The sequence below is a fragment of the Conger conger genome, chromosome 7 (genome assembly GCF_963514075.1).
Source record: "Conger conger chromosome 7, fConCon1.1, whole genome shotgun sequence".
Lineage (NCBI taxonomy): Eukaryota > Metazoa > Chordata > Actinopteri > Anguilliformes > Congridae > Conger > Conger conger.
Window position 1 is genome coordinate 48,468,336 of NC_083766.1, and position 23,342 is coordinate 48,491,677.

A 23,342-nucleotide genomic window follows, 5' to 3' on the forward strand; every position below is an offset into this window, starting at 1 on the left:
GGCATTGCAGTCCCAAACACAACACGATCTCGGTATAGTTAACTCACTTTGTAGGCTATTCATCCACCATTCAGAGTCATATGTTGAGTCACATTTTGACCAAACAAGAATCTAGTGTTGACTCGCGAGGAATAAAACAATGGTCGTTCGTTCGCGCTGATTCTTATTCTTATATGTATTTTGGGTTTAACTGGGCTGAAAATTTGACATCAACCCCCTTAGTTTGGCAGAAAAATGCAGCATATTTTATTTTTTCCATATAGCCTATGGGAAAATTGAGAGTTACTGCGGGTTGGTTTCTGCAACTTCTGGCTCCACCTGCCTCTCCAGTTTCTTATACGCTCTATGGTTCTGTCCAATGGCCATTGCTGACATAACGTGAGATCGCGGAAGGAAGAACCGCCACCTAAACAAGTTTAGGAACAAATGAATGCGGCGTATTGTTTTTATATTATAAAACTTCGTTGAAAAAGATTTATCTCATGGCAAATGCCACAAAAACAGGACTTGGTCAAAGGTACGTGGCTTGAAAGCACGTTGCTTCGCAAATAGCAAACCCTTGAGATACATACGGCCTAGCTAAGCCTATGCTAGTAGGCTACTATAATGCTGTTGCTGCACAGAATCAAATTGAAACATTTATTGAAAATTGAAAGTTAGTTTTATATTCGATACTTGATTTTCGGACTTCAACGGGCTATTGCCACAGTCCTCAAAATACTTGTTTCGTAATCAGGGGAGCTCAGAGAACGCGGCACAAGGTCTTTCATGACCTTTCCTTGCACTTTAATATTACGAAAAAAATATCGTCAACAGTTTCGAAATGACTATTGTAACACATTGTAGAAGAAGTGTGTTCTGATGTAGAGCATTTTAAAATAAAGGCAGAACATTTAATTTATCCATTTGGCTCATGATTTATGAAAGTTAAGAAATAATCCATGGTCATTAAAGGGGTTTAACGCAGATTGAAATGCAGTATTTCACACATCACAAGAACGATAATATCATTTAGTTTCCATGTGTCCTTTCGAACCGCATCAGCCCCAACCACAATATTCTGCATCCATTAAAAAAACTGAAAATCTTTTCAATGAGAAAAAATGCCTCCCCTTCCACTCTGTTTGGGCTTCTATAACTTTGCTTTCATAATAGTTATAGTAATTCTGACTCTTGGAAAACAAACTCGAAAGGGTTGCCTTTCAGAAGAGAATTATGCCTGTAGCAATAAGGGTTCAAGAATAGTAACCATTTTAGCCTGTGTCAAGAAAAGGGGTGATACTTAAGGGGTTAAAGTACAAATAGGTATACATTGACCACAAAAAGAGGTTTTCCCTATGTGGCATGAACAACATAATTATTTGGCATTGGGTTAGTCAGTGGGACATGGACGTTGTTGATAAAAATCCATTACTTTTCATTTGAAATAACAGAAATCTATTATTTCCCATTAAATATCTACTAAAACATTTGATTCAAGGCCCTAGTGTTGGCATTTCAGGCTGCTAAGGGGACTGCCCCACCTTACATACAATGCTTAATCACTCCCTACTCCCCAGCTAGACCACTCTGGTCTACCTGGCGGTCAGGCTGTACGTTCATGCCTGTTTTCCATTCTGGTTCCTCAGTGGTGGAATGAATTGCCTACCACTGTCAGGACAGCAGAATCCCTCCCCCTATTTCGACGCAGACTAAAAACACACCTTTTCAAACTGTACCTTAGTCCTCCCCCCTGATTTCCCCGGCCCCCCTTTCTGATATCCCTATCCCTCTTGTCTAACCCCAAAAAAATAAAAACATTTCACTGATGATGACTATGTTTAGAACAACACTTCATGTGTATTTTACTAGTTATGGATGTGATGCTTTAACTTGTGGAAGAACCTATGCACTTGTAAATCGCTTTGGATTAAAAGCGTCTGGCAAATGACAAAAATGTAAATGTAACATAAATAAACACATATTGACTATAAAAAGACTATAAAGAGCCCTATGAAGGATTAATAGTAGTTACACCTGTTACTAGATTAGATGTGGTCAGATAAGCACATTTTCATATTGATAATAATATGTGTCTCCACTGCAAGCATACATTGGGCTCCGGAATTATTGGCACCCTTGATAAATCTTCAGGAAAAAGTGCTGCAAACTTAAAAAATAATACAGTCGCGTAAAGTAGTGCGCTTTATTAATGATTCAATGGAATTAATCAATGGAATCAAGTAATAATAAAATACAGGTTCCACAGTTATTGGCACCCATGGTTTAATAATTTGTGCAAACACCCGTGGCAAAATAACAGCCAAAAGTCCTATAATTGTGATATGGTTTGCGAACACATTTTTGATCGTTCCTCCATGCAGAAATATTCATAATCAATGATATCCTTGGGATACCCCCCTCTACAGTTTTGTCATGGGATTTAAGTCTGGACACTGAAATGGACATTGCAGAACATGGTTGTTGTTTTTATTGGCTAAAACATCAATGTCAATTAAATTGCTGAAGAAAATTGAGTTTGAGGTCAAAAGATGTACATGAGATGACATGCAAATGTCAGCTTTTATTTCTGGTATTTTTATCTAAATTTGTTAAACAACTTAGAATATATTGCCTTTTGTAGCAGACAACCCAATTTTTAGGTGAGCAAAGCAATTGGAACATGTGACTGACAGGTGTTTCTTGTTGCTCAGATGTGTCCTGTTAGATTGATTGACTAAACAATACATAGTTCTGAATGCCTACTTGGCATTTGGTTTTGCCTGTGAAGACTGCATTTGTGTTATAAAAAATAAAACAACATGAAGACCAAGAGCGCTGTCTTTGGGAGCAAAACAAGCCATTTTTAAGCTTAGAAAAGAGGGAAATCGACCAGAGCCATTGCACAAGCATTGTGGTTAGCTTGTACAACAACTTAGAATGTCCTGAAAAAGAAAGAAACCGCTGCCTTACTGAGCAACAGACATTGAACAGGTCGACCAAGGAAAACAACAGCAGTTGGTGATAGAAATATTGTGAGAGCTGTGAAGAAAACCCCCAAAACATCAGTCAGTGACATCATAAACAATCTTCACAGGGCAGGGTATCTCAATCAACCGTTAAAAGAGAGCAGCAATATATAGGCTATACCACTCGTCAGTAGTAAGAAAGGCAAGATTACAATTTGCGAAGAAGTACAGAGATGAGCCACAAAAGTTCTGGAACAATTTTTTATGGACTAATAAGACCAAGATTAACCTCTACCAAAGTGATGGAATGGCAAAAGTGTGGATAAAAAAAGGGATCTGCTCATGATCCAACACATACAAGCTCATCTGTGAAGCATGGTGGAGAAAATGTCATGGCTTGGGCTTGCATGGCTGTTTCTAGAGTGGGCTCACTAATCCCTTCCCCCTTCCTGAAGGCTGCAGTAAAAGCCTGGAAAAGCATCACAAAAGAAGAATGCAACAGTTTGGTGATGTCAATGGGTCACAGGCTTGATGCAGTTATTGCAAGCAAGGGATATGCTACCAAATATTGAGTGTTATTTACTTTCATTCACTTATACTCTCTGTTCCAATACTTTTGCTCACCTAAACATTGGGTGGTCTAATACCAAAGGTACTATGTTCTAAGTAGGTTAACACATCTAGGTGTAAATACCAGGAAATAAAAGCTGAAATTCTTGTCTTGTGTTCATCTTTTTATCTCAACCCAAAATGTATTCAGTATATTTCCAAAACAAAGGAATTGGCCTTGCTGTTCCAATACTTTTGGAGGGGACTGTATTGGCTAATTAGATTCCGTTGATGGCCAGATGACAAAGCCAGCTCGGTAACAGATAACATAAACCCACATAACCCACAGTTAACAAAGTCACTAGCTGTTAGCTCCATGAAAAAAATATTTTGGATATAAATGAACAAGCTAGCAACAGCAAGTTAAAAAAATGCTAAAAAGCTAATATTGTACAACATATTTCCTGTTATCGTAGCTACTCATATCCGCCTCCACACAAGTTTGGTGGCAATCAAACTTCGGTCAACTCAGATAGCGGCATGACAGACCATGGTGGGGCTAAACCACTGAGCGCTTACTTGTAGGGGACTGGAAGGTTGACAGAATACAAGATTTTGTAACTGTAGTCAACATGGTGAATCTGTTTACAGTGAGAACACGGGGTGCGTGATGCATACCGGCGGATGCCATTGTGGGGCAGTCCGTTTTCAGGTGTGGAGTTCGCCAGATCTACACGTCTTTAATTGCAAGTATGTACAACATCTCATCAGTGATCCCAGCAGTAGAATTAGAGCCTTCAAATAGCACACTGGCCTCTGCTGGTATAATACATATTGAAAGCTTCACAACAGCCACCTTAACATGCTTCTTTTCTCACTCAGCTGCAGCATCTGTACGAAGAAACAGAACCGCCATTTCATAGTACCAAAACGTTGGTTCACTCTCTTGCAGGTAAACAACATGTTTGCAGCATGCTCACCATGTTTTTTTCTAAATATACATTTGTGAAAGCACACACTCACATGTATTTCTTCTGGTCTGCCTTCTCTTTGTCAGTATTAATAACATTTACTTATTTAATGTCCCACAGGGCTCTGAGAATTTGACCACGTACACATTTAACACGCACATCGCCAAGCACACTTTCTGCAAAACTTGTGGAGTTCAGAGTTTTTACACCCCTCGTTCCAATCCTGATGGATATGGTAAGGATAGACTATATCACTCATTTGAATGTAATGAAGATGAAGCTCACTTGGTCTTGTTTGTTTGGGAGACGTCTTGTTAAGAGCTTGCTCACTATCGGCACTACGGTGGGCTCCAGTATAGGTTCTGTCAGCCACCCAATGTCACCCAAGTCAGTGGTAACTATACAGTAAAAATAGTCAAAAAAAAATTTTTTCACACAAGACAATGTAGTTGCAATCAAGTCTTTATCTGATGTCTCCCTGTGAACAGATTTAAGTTATTGTGTTATTAGAACAGTATCGTGAAACTTTGTGGACAAATCAGGGACAGTTTGAAACTGCGTCACTGCCAAATCACTCTCTCTCTCTCTGACGGTTAGTGGACGAGCTGAACTTCGTGGACTTCCATGCCCATATAAAGGCCTGCCCATATAAAGGCTGTCTGTAGCGTAGTGGTTAAGGTACATGATTGCGACCCGCAAGGTCCCCGGTGTAGCCACTATAAGATCTGCACAGCCATTGGGCCCTTGAGCAAGGCCTTTAACCCCGCATTGCTCCAGTGGAGAATTGTCTCCTGCTTCGTCTAATCAAATGTACATCGCCCTGGATAAGAGCGTCTGCCAAATGTCATTAATGTTAATGTTAATTGCTCTACTCGGTCTCTGGATCCTAATCACACAACATGATGGTGCCAGAAAACTTGACTTCCGCCGTTTCAAAAAGCTTTTCACAAGTCAGAGGGTGACATCCCAGGCACTCAATATTGTTTTCTACAGTCTTGTGCACAGGACAAAATTTAAACAGGTAGTTTGTCTTTCCAGGCGTGGCACCACACTGCTTGGATCCTGGCACTGTGCGCAGTGTAACGGTGGAAGACTTCTGTGGTGAGAAGTGGGAGGAGAGTATGGAGGCACACCAGAACATCGGGAGCATGTCCAAAGTTGAGGCTGAGCAACACACATCAAGATAAAAAAAAAGCTTGTTTTTGGCTGGAAATCTAGTTTTTCATTGTTCAGTGACGGGTTGTTTCCGTCAGAATTCCTGGAAGTAATGTCAGTACATGTTATCTGAGATGAGGCAATTGGTGAGATATAGATTTAAATCACAAGCAGAGGTGGAAAGTCCAGGGGTCAGAAAGTAATAGTCTTGCCATGTGCTTCTTCCACCCATGAACTCAGCCAGCAGATTGCAGTAAGTAGTTCTACCTCCTGGCTAAAGAATTACGCTAAAAATACCTGGATTTTCCACCTCTGATCACTAGACAGCAAATACAGTATGTACACAATATGTGTTTTTTTCTTTTTTTACAAAACCAGAAATAAAGAAAAAAACGTTGCTCAATTGGACTCCTGACCCACTGTCATTGGTCGGACTGAACATTTCAAGTTTTGTTCAATATCAAACATGATATTAACTGGCATTAATTCAAAGTCAGAACACAAATGTATTCAAGTATACATTTAAAATGTACTGCCTGGCAGAGAAAATCAGAAACGTGTGTCAGATATGCAAAATGTTTATTGAAGGCCTCAAAAAGTATTAACAATAAGGAAAGAAATTAAAGCCATGACACCATACATTCATAATCAGTGCTTATCCCCCTTACACATAAAACAGTGTTGTGACATGTTAGATTCAGTGCACATAAAGGAATCATTATAAGATCTCCAAAGTAACAAAAGATTAGCAGTGAACCATAGGCTCATGACTGAAATGAGAAGCTAATAGATTTTCCAGTCTTTTTCTTCCTGAGAGATAACTTGGAATGTGTTGGTGAACATGTAACGGGAAAGCAGCAAGTAGAGGTGGCGAAACCACAGAAGCTGGCTCCGGTGACAAAACATGGCCCTCTGGAGAAAAGGGGGGAGATAAACAGAGTCATTCATGTAAACAACTGCTGGCTGTATTTCCACTATACCAACAGCACGTAACGGTACACAAACGCCTGTGCTTTCAGCACTCTGAATCTCTGAACTATGATGGACTGTTTTGGACTGTAGTACCACTGAGAGAAGCATAGTATAGTACAGTATAGTACAGAAATCTCTTCATAACTAAACTGCAGTTGCAGTTATACTCTACTATTGCCAATGCCAATGTTCTTACGCAGAGAGTAAGTGCCCAGTAACCTGAATTAGTCCATGGAAAAGTGTATAATCAGTTTTATTGAGCAACAGCAAATAATAAACACATAAAGTAGTCATGTTTTCTGTGTGTGTTTGTGTGTGAGAGAAAGAGAGAGCGCGATAGAAAGAGAGAGCTTATCTAGGGCAACCCACATTCTAAATTTTATCCTAGTACATAGCTGGATATTTCCAGAAGCAATTCAGGTCACACCTTACACAATGGTACAACAGCCATGATCCACTCAGGATTTTAAATCCAACCTATTGATTTCATTTACAACCACTCATTGCTTTATTATGTTCTAGGAGAAAGCTTTGAATTGGGGAAACACATTACCTTTGAATTCATACATGTTTATAGATTGAAATACATTTTATTCAAGGTTTTAAAGGTATTAAATATATTTACATTTAAAGTTTATCAGTTAAGGCTATTTTTGAATAAGATTGTTCATAAAAACATAAAAATAGATCAGTCAACACTGACCTCAATAACCAAAAAAATAACAATTCTGTTTTATTCACAAACACCTACAGCACCATGTGGTGGTAACTGGCAACTCTACATACACCTCACCCTCACCAAAGCATGAATTCGCACATCGTTTGAAATGTTAATTGACTGGATTTTTTCACAAGGGGAGAAAATAGCACCCAATTCGGCACCTCTGTGCTCCCTCCTCTCCCACACTGGATTATTCAGTTCATTGCAATTAAAAGGTTCCTGGATACATTGCGGCACAACACTACAGAGTGCAGAACCATGCGGGGTGGCACATTAACACCTTTCAAAATAGGTTCCGTTTACTGCAGGGCCGTTGCCTACCCCTATGACTGCCACTGCACATTCTTACATTACATTACAGTTTAGCTGATAAAAAAAAAAAAAAATCCAAAGCGACTTAGTTGATTAGACGAAGCAGGGCCACTACCCCTGAAACAATGTGGGGTTAATGGCCTTGCTCAAGGGCCCAACACCTGATCTTATTGTGGCTACACTGGAGCTTAAACCACCAACCTTCCTGGTCCCAGTCAAGCTCCTTAGTCACTAGGCTATTGGTTGCCCCAGTATGTGCTTTAACTGTGCTGGGGACAGACTTACTGTACCTTTGCTTGCTTGTACTCCTCTGACCCAATGAGGAAGGAGACGTCTGACCGGCAGAGCCAGGTGATGGGAAGCTCCAGGACGGAAAGGTACTTCCTGATCACATTTACCGTTTGCAGCGAGAGCACGCAGCAGCCTGTGGGGTAGGGAGAGACACCTGCTCCTGACAAAAAAGTTTCTGCTTTTAAATACGCTCAAAACAAACAACAAGCATCGTACATTTTGGAAAGTGGGGGGGGGGGGGGGGGGGGGGGGATTACTTTACACACCAGGATTAAAAACTTAATCCTAAAATGTGTATAAATCACATCGATACCAGATGCTAATCTCCTATATAGAAGCAGCCTTATTTCTACAACCCTGTCTTTTTTCACAAATAACGGCATGCTTGGGCTAAATGGCTTGTTCGTGTCATTCTGTTATTGTATGTTATCTTATGTGTTATGTTGTCTTAGAGCTTTGCCAAAATGTCTGACATGGACTACTACTTCGATCAGTGAAGATGACGATACTGAGTTTCACAGTCAAAGTTGCTCACACAGAGCTTGTAAACCAGAGAATGGACGATGCCCACATTTAAACTGGTTAGTAGTCACACGGTACCTGCCTGTCTTCAATGAACTCCTCTGAAGGAGGGAAATGTTGAGACATCAGGAAGTCATCGCATGCAAAGGATATGCAACCAAGTATAAAGAAAAATGACAATTTAATCTATGATTATATTAATTTGGCCAATTATTTTTGAGCCCACAAAATTGGGGGGACTATATATATAAAGGGCTGTAATTCCAACACTGTTCACCTGATTTAGAGGTAAATACCCTCAAATTAAAGCAGAAAGTCCGCACTTTGATGCTCTCCAATGCCCTGTGGTAGACAGCTAAAATAACAATAAGTTTGTGAATGTCCAAATATTTATGAACCTGACTGTATAGAGTGGTGTAAGAAACCCCCAAATACACCAAAAGTATCTGAGAGGTGAAGGAAACTTGTGTAGTCTGACCAATGCTACTGGAACAGGGTTAATTCAATTTTGTTCTTGTTTATCTGACTCCAAAAGATAAGTTTAACTGCTCCTCTGTTCTAACAGTTCAACAAAAGGAACTGCAAATGTCTGCCAATGGTGTGGCTCTATACGATCGCTATCTAGATGCGGACTTGCCTGTGGCCTGTATAGCCTACAATGATACACTTATGTATCTTGTGACAGCCCTGGTGTATAGGCGAGTGAGTACAGGGTGCAGGTATCCTAGGTTGTCTATGTCTGTTAGGACTCTAAATTGCTAAGTGAGGACTGGTGCGAGTCAAGAGGATGCAGGTTCAAATCAATACAATTTATTAAACAATGTCCATCGCAGAAATAGAATTACAATGTGTTACAAGAATTGCAAGATGTAATATGAATGGCTACACTTGAATGGTGTGCAGGAGGTTGTATTAGTGAGTCTCCTTGAACCATTCCACGTTTCCCTCTAGATACCCAGGGTTTACAGGAAAAACAACAAATCATCAAATAAAGAGTCACAAGACGGTGGTAACAACAATGGCCCTGCTGATGTTATCTCTGTTTGTCTAACAAATCTAGTTAACTTTTGTAGCACAGCTGGATGCTGACTCACAGGCAACTTGCATTGTGGCAGAATTGCACAGAGGCAGCACAATGATGGGAGCAATAGTCCTGTATTGACAAGCACTGTCTTTTTAATCAAACCTTGCTGACCCAGTGTCAACATGGTCAACACAGTCCGTTTCCTTTTGGGGGTCTGCAGAGAGGCACACTTATGTAAAATGCCTTACAGCAGCAAATACTTTTCCTCTGCCAGACACAATCTGGCTCTGCAGCCAGAAATCTACTATGACTAGGTTCAGACTCATGATAACAGAGTGACAGCGATCAGTACCCGTGGCAGGACAAACCTACACTCATTAAACACTTGGTTTTAAATATAAATAGTTTTATTTTGTTATTTGAGAAGATAATCCGCTTGATTATTTCCTTGTTTTGTTGTTTGTCTGCTCTGCAATGGAGATGTACCTAATAGAGGTGCACAGCAAGAAATAAATAACCAGCACAGATATGAACTGGGAGAAGAAAAAAAAAAAAAAAAAAAAGACACTTTCATGGAGTTTGTTTGGAGGCATGTTCTCCCCGTGTACTCTCACATGTAGGGTAGGTTAGGTATGGTCCTGACAAGTAACTAGGATGAGTCAAATGCACAGGAAAACTTTGCCCACGGGGTTCAATACAGTACATCTCATCTTTCACATCATTTAGTGGGGCAATAAATACGTTGCCTGTGGTGCATGTACAGTGGCTTCAGAAAGTATTCAGATCCCTTCACTTTATTGAAATTTACAGTACTGTGCAAAAGTCTTAGGCAGCTGTAGAACATTCTGTACAGATAAGATTCTTTCAAAAAAAAAATCAATGAAAGGTCCTAAATAAACATACTATACATTTTACATTACATTTTACTAATTTGGCAGAATAGTTCAAAACTGAATCAAATCAATATTTTTTGTGACCACCCTTCAGCATTAAAACTGCATCACTTTTCTGAGATAGCCAAGGCTGTCTTGCAGTTCTATAAGACAATCAGCAGGGAGGTTGTTCCAAGCATGTTGGAGAACTTGCCACAGTTCTTCTGCAGACTTTGGTTGGCTCCTTGCTTCTGATCTCAGACAGCCGTGGTCAAGTTTTTATGTAAAAAGTAGTCAATTGCTTACAGTAATGTGTTACTTTTTCAAATTAAATACAAAAATGTCTCTGTGAAACTAAATCTTTTGGAAAATGTTATACTAACACACACAAAAAAATAAAGATATATATAATAAAGTCTAGGGTCCTTCTGCACAGTACTGTAATTTTAAAATGGTCAAAATTGCCATCGCATCAGTCTACACTGAAAAACATGGGGGGTTTTTTTTCGGTTTTTTATTTGTTTTTTTATAAATTAGCACTTGTAAATCGCTTTGGATTAAAGGCCAAATGACTAAAATGTAAAATGTAAATTTAAAAGTAAAGTAAAACTTTGAAAAACTGAAATCTCTCATTTACATATGTATTCAGAACTTTTGCTGTGGCACCATAAATTGTGGTCAGGTGCATGCTGTTTACTTTCATTATTATTGAGATGTGTCTTGACTTGATTGGTGCCCAGCTGTGGCAAATTGAATTGATTGGACATAGCTTAGAAACACACGCACCTGTGTATACAGTATAAGGTCCCACAATTCACACTGCATGTCAGGACAAAACCCAAGCCATGAAGTCCAAAGAACTCTCCGTAGACCTCGGTGATAAAATTGTGGTGAGACATATACTCAGTGAGCACCTTATTAGGTATGTAGTAGACCTATTTTTTTTTGTTGACATATTGGTCTTCTACTGCTGTAGCCTATCCACTTTGAGGTTTGATGAGTTGTGTGTTCAGAGATGCTCTTCTGCATACCACTGTTGTGTGTGTGGTTATTTGCGTTACTGTCACCTACCTGTCAGCTTTGACCAGTCTGGCCATTCTCCTCTCACCTCTCTCATTAACAAGGCGTTTCTGAACTGCCGCTCACTGGATGTTTTTTGTTTTTCACACCACTCTGAGTAAACTGTTGTGCATTCAAATCCCAGGAGATCAGCAGTTTCTGCTACTCAAACCCTGTCTGGCACCAATAATTATTCTACAGTCAAAGTCACTTAGATCAAATTTCTGTGTGAACACTGACGCTCATGAGCCGTATCTGCATGATTCTATGCATTGCACTGTTGCAACACGATTGGCTGATTAGATAATTGCATGAATAAGTAGGTGTACAGGTGTTCCTAAAAGTGCTCAGTGAGTGTAGATCCGGGCAAGGCTATAAAGCCATTTCTAAAGCTTTGGGTGTTCCCAGGAGCACAGTGGCCTCAATAATTATGAAATGGAAGAAGCTTGGAACCACCAGGACTCTTCCTACAGTTGGCCATCTGAGAGTTAGCCAAACCAGGGGGACTTTGAGAGCATGAGAAAAAAGTTTCTCTGGTCTGGTGAGACAAAAATGGACCTGTTTGAGCAGAATTCCAAGCACTATGTCTGGTGAACATGGGACACTGTTCATCACCTGGCTAATACCATCCCTGCAGTGAAGCATGGTGGTGGCAGCCTCATGCTATGGGGGTGCTTCTCAGCAGCAGAAACAGGTAAACGGGTCAGAATAGAGGAAAGGATGAACACAGCCAAATACAGAGAGTTACTTGAAGAAATCTTGCTCCAGGGTGCACAAGACCTCAGACTGGGGTGACGGTTTGCCTTTCAACACCACAATGACCCATTTTAACTTAACTGTTACCAAGGGTTATTGAGTGTAGATTGATGAGCAAAAATGGCAATTTTATCCATTTAAAATTAAATCTACAATAAAATATGCAAAAAGGAAATCTGGGGTCTGAATACTTTCTCAAGCTACGATATGTATCATCATCAAATTAGGCAATCATATAGGCCTTTGTCTTAGCTGTTTGGCTGATACTGACTGCCAGCTTTCTGATATTGTCCAATAACGATACAACCAAAATATTATTTGCCATCCCTTGTACATATTTAAGGTTTAATTTAAAACAACGTTATCGAGCCCAGATTTTCACAGACCCTGAGGGGGATGGACATTATGAAAGATTAAAGTATTCTCAGTTTACAGCTTACAGAGACAGCACTCTGTCTGGTGTGACAGATGGTGTTTTTAGGTTTGTTGGTGGAAGTGAATCACTAAAAACAACAGTGTAACCTCACATGCTCGTTTGATACTTGTCAGTCCATACAGACTTATAAAATATACCCCTGAGAAGAGAGGAGTCTAGCCTGCTGGATAATGTGAAAAACAATCCAGATCCTGCAGCAATTATAGCAGAAGCTTGGTGTAACACACTACACTGACCAGTAGATGTCGGCATTTACTGGCCAAAGATTGCTTCCAAAATTCTATGTTTGCCAATAAGATTTAGACAGAGAGCTTAAAAAATGACAGAACATACATATATCACAGACATCTATGTGTATGTATGTACACACACAAATACAAATAACAATTTAATTGTGGGAAATGAGGATGTCTTTAACATATTAGTTACACTATAACGAATGTCAATACATTTTTAATAAGTGCCCTTTCAACTATAACCATAATATAACCAAAATAACTTACCATCAGGTATTTCTCCAGTGGAGGCCAGATATCTGTTTTAGACAGGAAAAAAAAATCTGATTTGATCTGCCCGGAATTTCAAAACATTTAGCACTTTACAACATTACCTTCACATTAGTTAATTCTCTTTATGAAACAAAAGAAGCAGGCCATGGTTGCAAAAAGAAAAATAAATATCAGTGGATCCCAATGCGGCTTATTAGCATTGTCCCTGCTGGTCGAACACACACCAGGCAGGACTCTCTCAGTCGGGAGTTCTCACAAGAAACTCCACGCATCCGATTCCTGGAAGTCCCTGTACTGACCCCCTTGTCGGACAGGCCTGGCCAGCCAAACAGGTCAGGGTTAGCAAAACAGACCATATTTGTGGGCAGTATTCCCCTAACAAAGGTACAAATAACCCAATGTTTGCATATGTTTCTGCCAGCTGAGGTGTGTTTGTAAAACATAAACTGTTTTTTGGGCACTGAGCCAAGTAGGATAGAGGTGAACATTTTTTAGCTTCCAGGAGACGGTGGGGGAGGGGGAGGGGGAGGTGGAGGCGGGGGGGGGCAGGACTCCAGAAGCAGACAGTGGAGGGCTCCTGTGAAAACACACTGCCTTGCCCTTGAGAGAACTGCAGTCACTTGCACTTGCATGCACAGGATGAAACCTGTGGGATTGTTTAACAGCTTAAAAACACGTTTTAAAACTCCTTAAAGAACCTGTTGGTGTTCTGTGGGGAGAAGGCAGCACACCACACGTTTTTACTGCAAGCTGAGGGCTATGGTCACTGGCAGCCCTCTGCTGCATTCTCCAGCTATGAGTCTCTCTGTAAATAGTGTAACAACTGGATAGCGCTTTCTTCCAACTGCAGAGGTTTTATCTGTTAATTATTTGAAGCTGAAAAAGCACAGGCTGCCTCTTTATTGGAAGCACAGGGTAATGAAGAACTAAAGAGTCACAGTGTTCTCAAGAGAAGAGCATTCTCTACCTTCCTTCAGACATTTTAATTTTGAAGAATACGTTTGAACGTTTGAATTCCAGAATTTTTGAATTCCAGAATTCATATTTAATAAAAATATTGATATCCTCATCTAATGTGCATTATGATGTTTTTTCTCCTTTCCAGGCCAATGTCATGTCGATGATTGTGATGTACTTGTCATGTTGCATTCTCAGTGGAGTCGACAGGTTCCCTATAACTGTAAGTGTTAGCGAGCAGAATTACATATGAAAGCTCCCTTCAGAGTGAACAGTACAATCACAACATTACCGCTACTGAGGAAATCGTGAAAGGGAACAGCCCTTTCTGCCTCCTTATCGCTGCTGACCGAGTCTTGTAACGGGTAGAACCGTGTCTGAGTCCAGTCGAAAGTCGGTTAGGACAGAAGGGTGCACGACGCATGCTCCAAGCCGCCATCCACCCCCTGTACTTCTTGACAAACTGATGCAACGCAGAGGCAAGACGCTGTTCCTCAGAACACCCACATCCCTCAGCCCCAGATGAGATCTCCGGTGGTTTTCAGGGCAGAGCTTGTTATTCCTCTGCATGTGGCTTGGCTGGCTTTTAAGCCATGGAGAGTGAATTATGCATAGGACATCGCAGTAGGGTCGGTTGGAACCAGCGCAGCTTGTAAGTTATAATGATGTATTTGGGGAATCTGGCTGCCTGGTACACACACAGGCCTGGTTCTCGTTCCTTGCGGATGGAGACAGATCTGAGTGCTGTCATGTGTCGCTGCCTCAAGGACAGTGTTTGTGCATTCAAATAAGATCCGGTGACTTATTGTACTGCTACGGTATAAGAACACCTAGGGTTTGTTTTCTGAATAAGTACTGGCAGTGTACCCACCTTGACATTTAAAATGAATCATAGCCTTTAATTTTAAGTACACAAAGAGACAATAAGCAAATGAAAAACATTCCCACAAAGTAAGGACATGTTTCATGCTTAATCAGAAAATGGGCTGAATGAAGTTTTTATATTTGGACAGGCAGTACTTGGCTTTTAGTGCATCATAGAACAGCTCAAGGAGGGCTCTGAATAGACTGCAGTCTTTACTTTGCTCTGTTAGAGGATGTGCATAACTAACATATCTCCTATTCTGCGGTTTTCTCTTTATTCTAATGTAAACATAAGTCTCAGTTGGTGGTAGTATATACCTGAGGGACCGGTAAATGGCTATGTGGTTGGCATGGCCACTCACTCCTCTTCCGTCAAAGGTCAGGACCTGTAGAAACAAACAACGGTTTGGAAAAATGTTTGAAAGACTACTCATACTTCTTTTGATGCGTGTTCCATAACCCTGTTTTTGCTAGAGCAAAAAAAAAAATGATCAAAACATTATGCAATTGTGCAGTCTCTTCTAACTTTGAACATACAAAATATATTCCCTTGAGGTTGTGGAGAAATGTGATTGTAAAATTGAAAATGATCTTAGCATACTGTGTGGAATGCCAATATGATTTTGGAAGACATAGATGATCTGAACCCTTGACAGTGTTACAGAAAGACAAAAACAATACAAAATATTCCAATAAAATGAAATACAGATTTTTTTAAAGATAATCACAAATGTTATTAATATTCCTGTTTTCAAAAAACTGTCTTAAGAGACTCTATAGCAGGGCTCACCAACCTTCCTGGAGATCTACTGTCTTGTAGTTTTTCACTCCAACCTCAACAAAGTACACCTCATTCAACAGCTAAAGATGTGCCAAATTTGGGTTGCAATGAAAACCTACAGGATTGTAGATCTCCAGGAACAAGGTTGGTGACCACTGCTCTACAGACTGTTTGTGTGTTGTGTGATGTGTGAGTGATGTGTGAGTGATGTGTGAGGAACCAGTTCCAGGCTGGACTGAAGGTTTCAGTCCAGCCAGGAAACAGCTCTGGCCTGGCGGAGATGGGGGCTGAACAATGAGGAGAAGATTGCTGGATTGCTTGAACCCTGTCTGAACCCCAGATAGTCTGGTCTGGGCATTGACTTTGCCCTCATGGAGACACACACAGAGGTAAGGATACGAACACCTTGAGAAGCAGAAGGCCAGCGACTGAGGGCATGAGGGCCCTCAACAAAAGACAAAGGGAACCTAAACTTCCAAATATGATAATCGCCAGACAGACACAGGGATTCTCAGTTAGGGAGAGATTCCGGGAGGGTGGGGGGTTGGGGCTCTCTGATTTGGTAGGTTAAAAACGCAATAGAAACTTAAGCTTAAGATGTAAGACCTAGCCAAAATAAACAAGGAAGGCAGAGCAGCCTCCAGAATGGGGAAATCAACTTTCTTAAAGAAAGAATTGGGGAGTAAAATGATACTTACAAACAAAAGAGCTAAAAAAATGATAAAGACAGACAGAGAGTGTCTGGGAATGACCCACACAGCTGACAGTGTGTTGTTTCTGGCACTGGGCAGGCATTCATATCCGAGCGCACATCTGCTGAAGCTAACAGGCACTATATCTTCTCCCCGAGGGAGTCCAGGGTTCTCTCTTTTCCCTGTCGAGGAAGTGGCCAACCAAACAACACAATACAAAGAAAGTTATTTTTTAATCTATCCAAATGAAACATTGTCCTTCCCAGCAAAGCAAAAGACGGGCAGGCCACTATGACCTAGTTAGTGAATGTATGCTCACTGAGCACTATTAGGAATACCTCTACACCTACTGATTTGTGCAATTATCTAATCAGCCAATCGTGTCGCAGCAGTGCAACGCATAAAATCATGCAGATACGGGTCAGGAGCTTCAGTTAATGTTCACATCAACCATCAGGATGGGGAAAAAATTTGATAAGTGACTTTGACCGTGGAATGATTGTTGATGCCAGACAGGGTGGTTTGAGTATCTAAAAAAACACTACTCATCTCCTGGGCTTTTCACGCATAACAGTCTCTAGAGTTTGCAGAGAATGGTGTGAAAAAACATCTAGTGAGCAGCAGTTCTGGGAGCAGAAATGAGAGAGGTCCGAGGAGAATGGTCAGACTGGTTAAAGCTGACACACATTAGAGTGGTATGCAGAAGAGCACTTCTGAACACACAACACATCAACCTCCAAGTGGATAGGCTACAGCAAAATCTAATAAATACCAAATTAAGTGCTCACTGAGTGTATATGTATGTGCTGGGCAGGGCAGAGAAGCGTAATGTAATTTAACACTGGATTTTAACATCCCGGGTTTAACAATGGAGCACTAGTGTATATAGTCTATCAGCTATCAGTCACAACAATTAATAATTTAAGGTCCTCTACAGATGAGATATCAAAGTTTGCTTCTGACAGGGATGCCACAAAACATCCTTTTCAATTTCTCAGGATACAAGCGGCTAATTTTAAAAAAGCAGGAAACCGTGGAAGTGGAATGATTCACATTTGAAGCTAGAAATGCAATAAAATGTTCTTATTGTCAAGTAGATGTAGGCACCTGTACTCAAGTTACTGCATTATAAAGCCAATGTTAATGAGGTCTTCTCTTCTATGTTTGCACACTGACAGTTGTATTTAGAAGTTCTAAACATGCCTAAAATGTGCATGTCATGATAAAATCAGACAATAAATGCAAAATATAATAGCCCTGGGCATTTACCCAGTATGCATAATCGACCACAATGGAGTTAATGGTCAATTGTAGAGCCACAAGTCTTTCCTGACTTCTTTTTTGGAACCAGTAGTTCCATCCTCCCAACACCGAGAAGAATGTAGACATATTCTTAATTTTCCAGACAACTATCTGCATTCTTTTCTTTAGAGCCCGCAATTGTTTCTTCCTGTATTTCAAATTCCACAAAGCAAACTTTGTGGAATGAAAAAAAAGTTTGTCTAGGTTTCAGCAACAAATTCTTCCTTGCAAACATAGAAATTGGCTAGAATACTCTCAGTGGTTGGTAGGAATCTTTCAGTCTTAAACCTTAAGAGAGAGTAAACAGTAGACTCCAGAAAGTCACCGGTAGTCTCCAGCGAACCACATGTGAATGCCATTGGAATCCAGTAGTTGGATAATGCTCTTAGTGAATTAATTATGCTTGGATAGAAGCAATCTGATCCAGCAGTCCACGGAAAGCCCATGCAGGTACAAAAGAACACAAATGCCCTAGTTAGATTGTCATGGGAACTTAACACCGGCACTCCTGCTCTTGGGTTAGGGCAGAGGTGCACAACAAGGGCTGATCCGTTTCAGGATTTTGTGCCAACTTCTGCTCTTAATGACTTAATTAGCTCAATCATATCGTGCTCTGGCATTAGTATGAGCACCAGCTATAGCCACAGGCTGCAAGTGTATCATAAAGATTGCACTGTGCTGAAGTACAAGAGTGACCCAGCATAAAATTGTCAGAAAAGTAAAACTAAGGCGATTGGTTGGAATGAAAACAACCGGGACCGGAGTTGTTTTCAACAGAATCAAACGGAGAGGTATGCACGTGCCTACAGATGAAGGACTGAGAGAGTACTGCTGAGCTTTCCACCGAAGAATAGATCCTGAGCGGTATGCTACATTACATTACATTACAGGCATTTAGTAGACACGCGTATCCAGAGCGACATACAATAAAGTGGAAATCAAACCCAGGGACAAGTGCGTTGAGGACCCTAGAGGCAAGTACAGTTCTAGAGTTATCACATAGAACTTGAACCCTTGAAGTGTACATCAACTTACCAACTGGCATAGCACAGTTGGCAGCTAGAATACCCAGAATACTACAATAACTTTACATAAGTGCTATTATAAGCTATGGCAAACACATGGCATGTATGCAAAAGCACTGGTTCCCAGGAATGAGTTGCGCCTTATGTCAGCAGTCAGAGCACAAACGACGCCTCTTTAGGCCTGTCTGTGCCAGATGGGCATGTGGCAGCTCAGTATACACGATGCATAGCACGGTTTTACCTTTTTAGACTTATAGACTTATGTTCTGTAGCCTATCCACTTAAGGGTTATGATGCATTGTATGTACAGAGACGCTCTTCTGCATACCACTGTTGTAATGTGTGGTTATTTGCGTTACCGACACCTTCCTGACTGCACATGCTTCAGAGCAGTGGTTCCCCTGGTTACTCTTCATGGCATGCAGAGCTATTTCTGACAATGTGGCTTAAGAGGGTAAATAATCCCTTGAAACATTACATCGCACATAATTAAGACAAATTAACATCCATGGAACAAAACCAGCATACACAGGGGGCCCCCAGGACCAAGTTTGGGAACCGCCGTTTTAGAGGATTGCACGCTGGTCTGTTCCCCCCCTGGAATCGGTTGCACCGATTGGAGAGGTTTATAATTTTGTTTCGCCACTCCAGTCCAGAAATCAAAAAAGCACCCCAGTACATGTTTTTATTCCTGTGCAATCTGACTCACCAGGTTGATAGAGCTGGCTTTAACTTGCTTCAGGATGAGGGAAGAGATGACATGAATGTTCCACTCCTTTTTGGGATCATCTGGAAGTTCCCTGAAAAAACCCCATTCCATTAACTAGGAACTGTACACTTCAGCAAGGTGCATTACCTACATTACAGTAATTTAGTTGATGCTTTTATCCAAAGCGACTTACAGTTGACTAGACTAAGCAGGGAACAATCACCTGTGGAGCACTGTGGGGATAAGGGCCTTGCTCAAGGGCACCTGGAATAAATATGACTGGCGGTTTATTATCTTGGCTGCCTATCCACAGCAGTGTGCAAAGCTGATGAAAACATGCACTAGATGGGCTGCATTTCATCCTCTTTCAGAGCCAAAATCTGGTCAAGACATCTGCGCACATCTGGTTAAGGCACCAGCTTACTTACAGTACTTAGGAGTGATAAGGCAGTACTGTTACATGCCTGCTTCATAAGAAAGCACACGCGTGTCCGTACTCTCCCAAATTGATACATGGGTCCGTGCAGCAATGAGCACTGATATATACAATTGGGCATTCCAAATATGGGAGAAAATGGGCATAAAAATACGATTTGTAAGCACCAAATATATATTAATGACTACTATTTAAAGTGTCTGTAAATAACCTCAGAACAAGAAAGAACCGCATATGTTGGAGAAACGGTAAAGCAGGCATAGCTGATGCAAGAAAAGCATAACCTGAAAATGTTTGAAAAAGATCAAGTCACATTACAAAAAAATATTTTCATACACATTTACAGAATAGAATATGACACATACATCCTAAGGGCATACATACTGGCATCAGCTTTCTATTTAATTGGTATATATAGCATCAGTTATCGCTTCCCCTACAAGAACGTTGACAAAATGGCCAGAGATATTTATCACAGAACAGTTCCCTATAGAGATATGTCACTTAACATTGTATGCTGTGAAATTTTCTCAAGAGTTCTTATAGCTCACAAGAGACTACTGCTCAGATCTGAAGGCATGTCCTCTCGTAAGCCTATATCCTCCTACATCTTACGTTCAACTACCTAGAGAATTAGTGTTTTAATCACTTAAAAGCTTGAATAAAATGAAAGATTTGGCGGTTTTGTGGTTAGGAGCATCAACGGAGTGTACGTTGCCAAAGCTCCTGTCTATTCAGCTCCCGTTGTGGAACTCTGATTCAGGGCGTCTGAACTCTCTCTGCAAAAGGGTTGGAGGTCACAGGGTTTCTGCATAATATTCATCTTCCAAACTTCAACGGGGGGAAAATGATTACACCTCGCACAAGAGAGGGAACTCTCCCATTCTGTTCCACCCTGACAACTTGATTACCCACCTCCTAATGTATGGGGGTCAGCACTGAACTCTGGCATTGGAAAAAGCTGACAGGTCGGCATTCATCAACCACTATGTTCAATAATAGCCAGCCCCCTCCCAACTCCAACAGATCACAGCAAGCTAGACCATTTCTATTAGGTTTATGTAGCCTATATTTATTTGTTAGACTTGTGAAACTTGATTCTCAGAGCTAGTACCTTTTGTTGTACTATGTGCTTCCCTATACATGCAAGCTTACCCTGTCTCCTGTTACTGACAATATTAAGTAACAGGAAAATAACCTTTTTTGCTTGAAACAACAGTTCTCACACTTTGTTTTTGTACTTTCACAGGGTTTCTTTGATGTCTGCCACAGAGACTCGATGTTTCTCAGGTTTCGTGACTCCTAAAGGGTGTAAGCAAAGCTCGATGTCAATAGGAACACAGAGGCAAGCAAGAGCTCATCAGCAGTAAATGTGGCCTTTTACCACAGACACAGGGAGCCTGGAATGACTCTAACTAATGAAAAGCCAAGTCACATGGACTATCTCAATGTATAGGCCTAACAGTAAGAGTAGAGTAAATTAGAGTTCAAGCAGTGGAATGGAGCAGTGTGAATAACATAATCCTGGAACTTGTACAATTCCTTACACAAGACCGAATCCGAATCTAGAATGTGTGGTGACCGCTTCCAATACGTACGCTAGGTCTATATTGATTTATAAAGTAAGCTACAGAGTCGATTACTGTAAACAAAATATTCAAAACTTCTGACCAGTCCAGTGGCATTCCATAACTGTGTCCAGTGTCTCCCGGTGACATGAAGGCTGGACTGGACTGCGGTCTCTCAGTCTCTCTCAACATCAAACAAATAAAAGAGGGCCAGCCAAGCGCAGTCTAACCAATTCGGACACACCGGGGTCAAGGCAGTTCAGATGAAAACAACAGCTTAAGGGCACGGCATCATTAGAAAGAGGAACAGAGGGGCAGCTTTGAGAGGGTTTAACTCCTTGTGTGCTAAACACAGAGTGCAGGCAAGGGCTGAGACAAAGTGCAGCCGCCGCTACAGTACAAAACCATGATTCACATGCAGAGGGAATGCCTATTATTCTCTTTAGGCGTTATGAGTGCCTTAGATGTTTGCTCGCTTCGAATACGAGGTCCTCAAAGTTCCTCAAGCCCTTCAGCATTATATGAAAATGACACTAGTCATTGCTTTCATTGAGATTTATGATTTGCACCACGGTGTTTTTAGTAGTTTAGTTAATTTCCTTACTGGTGCGATGTGACCAGTAAAACCGGATTCTTTGTTGAGTTACATACAATCACCAAGCACTTTACTAGAAAGATTTTTACTTTATTACACCTACTTATTCAAGCGATTATCTAGTCAGCCAATTGTGTGGCAGCAGTGCAATGCATACAATCATGTAGATACGGGTCAGGAGCTTCAGGTAATGTTCACATCAACCATCAGAATGGGGAAAAATGTGATCTAAGTGACTTTGACTGTGGAATGATTGTTGGTGGCAGACAGGGTGCTTTGAGTAACTCAGAAACGGCTGATCTCCTGGGATTCTTACGCACACTAGTGTCTAGAGTTTGCAAAGAATGGTGCAAAAAACAAAAAATAATCTAGTGAGCAGCAGTTCTGCAGACAGAAATGCCTTGTTAATGAGAGACTTCAGAGGAGAATAGCCAGACTGGTCAAAGCTGGCAGGAAGGTGACAGTAATGCAAATAACCACACATTACAACAGTGGTATGCAGAAGAGCATCTCTGCACTTACAACACATCATACCCCTAAGTTGATAGGCAACAGCAGTAGAAGTCTAAAAAATAAATCAAATAAATACCTAAGTGCTCGGTGAGTGTATTTTGACAAATTTTATCTGTACAAAAAAAGAAAACAATCCTTCTTTATTATACTTCACAAGCACCATCACATATTCAGGCCATGCAAAATTGTTAAAATGTATGCCTCTACTTCAATTGCGTTAAACACTTCATGCTTGGTTATACGGCCACAGATCCCTGTAGAACAAGGATTCTGTGAGCTTGTTTAGTTGGTTGAGCCCACAAAGTACGTTCTGTTCCTGTATTTGGTTTAACATACCCTGTAGCTTTTAGCTAGAACAATGCAAAAATAAAAGTAAGGGTGGTGGTCATGTGGGACTCTATAAAGAGGAAGAGGCTCAATAGCCCAGGGAGCACTGTATCCCCAGAGATTTGAAAGTCTATTTCAAGCCTACTTTCGTGTGTACCGCAATCCTTGTTACTCCCGTGCATAAACCTTCGGTTCACGTAATCTCTACAAAAAAATTATCTTTGTGCCTCAAAACCCAAAAGAAACCCTCTGACAGGGAATTTTGATAATATGATTTTCTCCACATACCAGTAATAAAGACATAACACAGACTTATTTGTGAAATAAGAAACTGTTCGTGGAACTGAGAAGTATGTTGTAAATTTGCACAAAAGGAAACATTGGTATGTTGTTTTACTTTAGGGTTAACAAAGATGGTACTCATTGGGAGCAGAGTTCTTTGAAAATGTCCAAAAGAAAGTTCAAGGCACCATTTT

At 40.8% G+C, this 23,342-nt stretch overlaps 2 protein-coding genes across 4 annotated transcripts in view; one reads left to right on the forward strand and one right to left on the reverse strand.

Moving 5' to 3' along the window:
* The first annotated feature begins 362 nt into the window (after positions 1 to 362).
* cenpv (centromere protein V) lies at positions 363 to 6,879 on the forward strand. The gene is made up of 5 exons (XM_061249010.1): positions 363 to 517; positions 4,149 to 4,247; positions 4,380 to 4,449; positions 4,589 to 4,703; positions 5,507 to 6,879. Exons 1-5 carry the CDS (start codon positions 483 to 485, stop codon positions 5,653 to 5,655), a joined length of 468 nt encoding a protein of 155 aa, XP_061104994.1. The 5' UTR covers positions 363 to 482; the 3' UTR covers positions 5,656 to 6,879.
* pigl (phosphatidylinositol glycan anchor biosynthesis, class L) overlaps positions 6,186 to 23,342 on the reverse strand; it is a 28,033-nt gene continuing 10,876 nt past the window's right edge. Inside the window, exons 3-7 of one of the 3 annotated variants that reach the window (XM_061249008.1) lie at positions 19,428 to 19,518; positions 15,237 to 15,304; positions 13,092 to 13,123; positions 7,919 to 8,073; positions 6,186 to 6,535 (exon numbers count right to left, since the gene is read on the reverse strand). In XM_061249008.1, the coding sequence (XP_061104992.1) occupies positions 6,407 to 6,535; positions 7,919 to 8,073; positions 13,092 to 13,123; positions 15,237 to 15,304; positions 19,428 to 19,518 (475 nt within the window). In that variant the 3' untranslated portion in view covers positions 6,186 to 6,406. Of the gene's footprint in view, positions 6,536 to 7,918; positions 8,080 to 13,091; positions 13,124 to 15,236; positions 15,305 to 19,427; positions 19,519 to 23,342 lie in introns of all 3 variants that reach the window. The other 2 variants (XM_061249007.1, XM_061249009.1) reach the window with 2 other exon arrangements.

Coding starts and splice junctions, on each gene's coding strand:
- cenpv (XM_061249010.1), top strand. CDS start 483: ATGGCAAATGCCACAAAAACAGGACTTGGTCAAAG. Junction 518..4,148: donor AAAACAGGACTTGGTCAAAG/GTACGTGGCTTG, acceptor ATCTGTTTACAG/TGAGAACACGGGGTGCGTGA. Junction 4,704..5,506: donor TTCCAATCCTGATGGATATG/GTAAGGATAGAC, acceptor TTGTCTTTCCAG/GCGTGGCACCACACTGCTTG.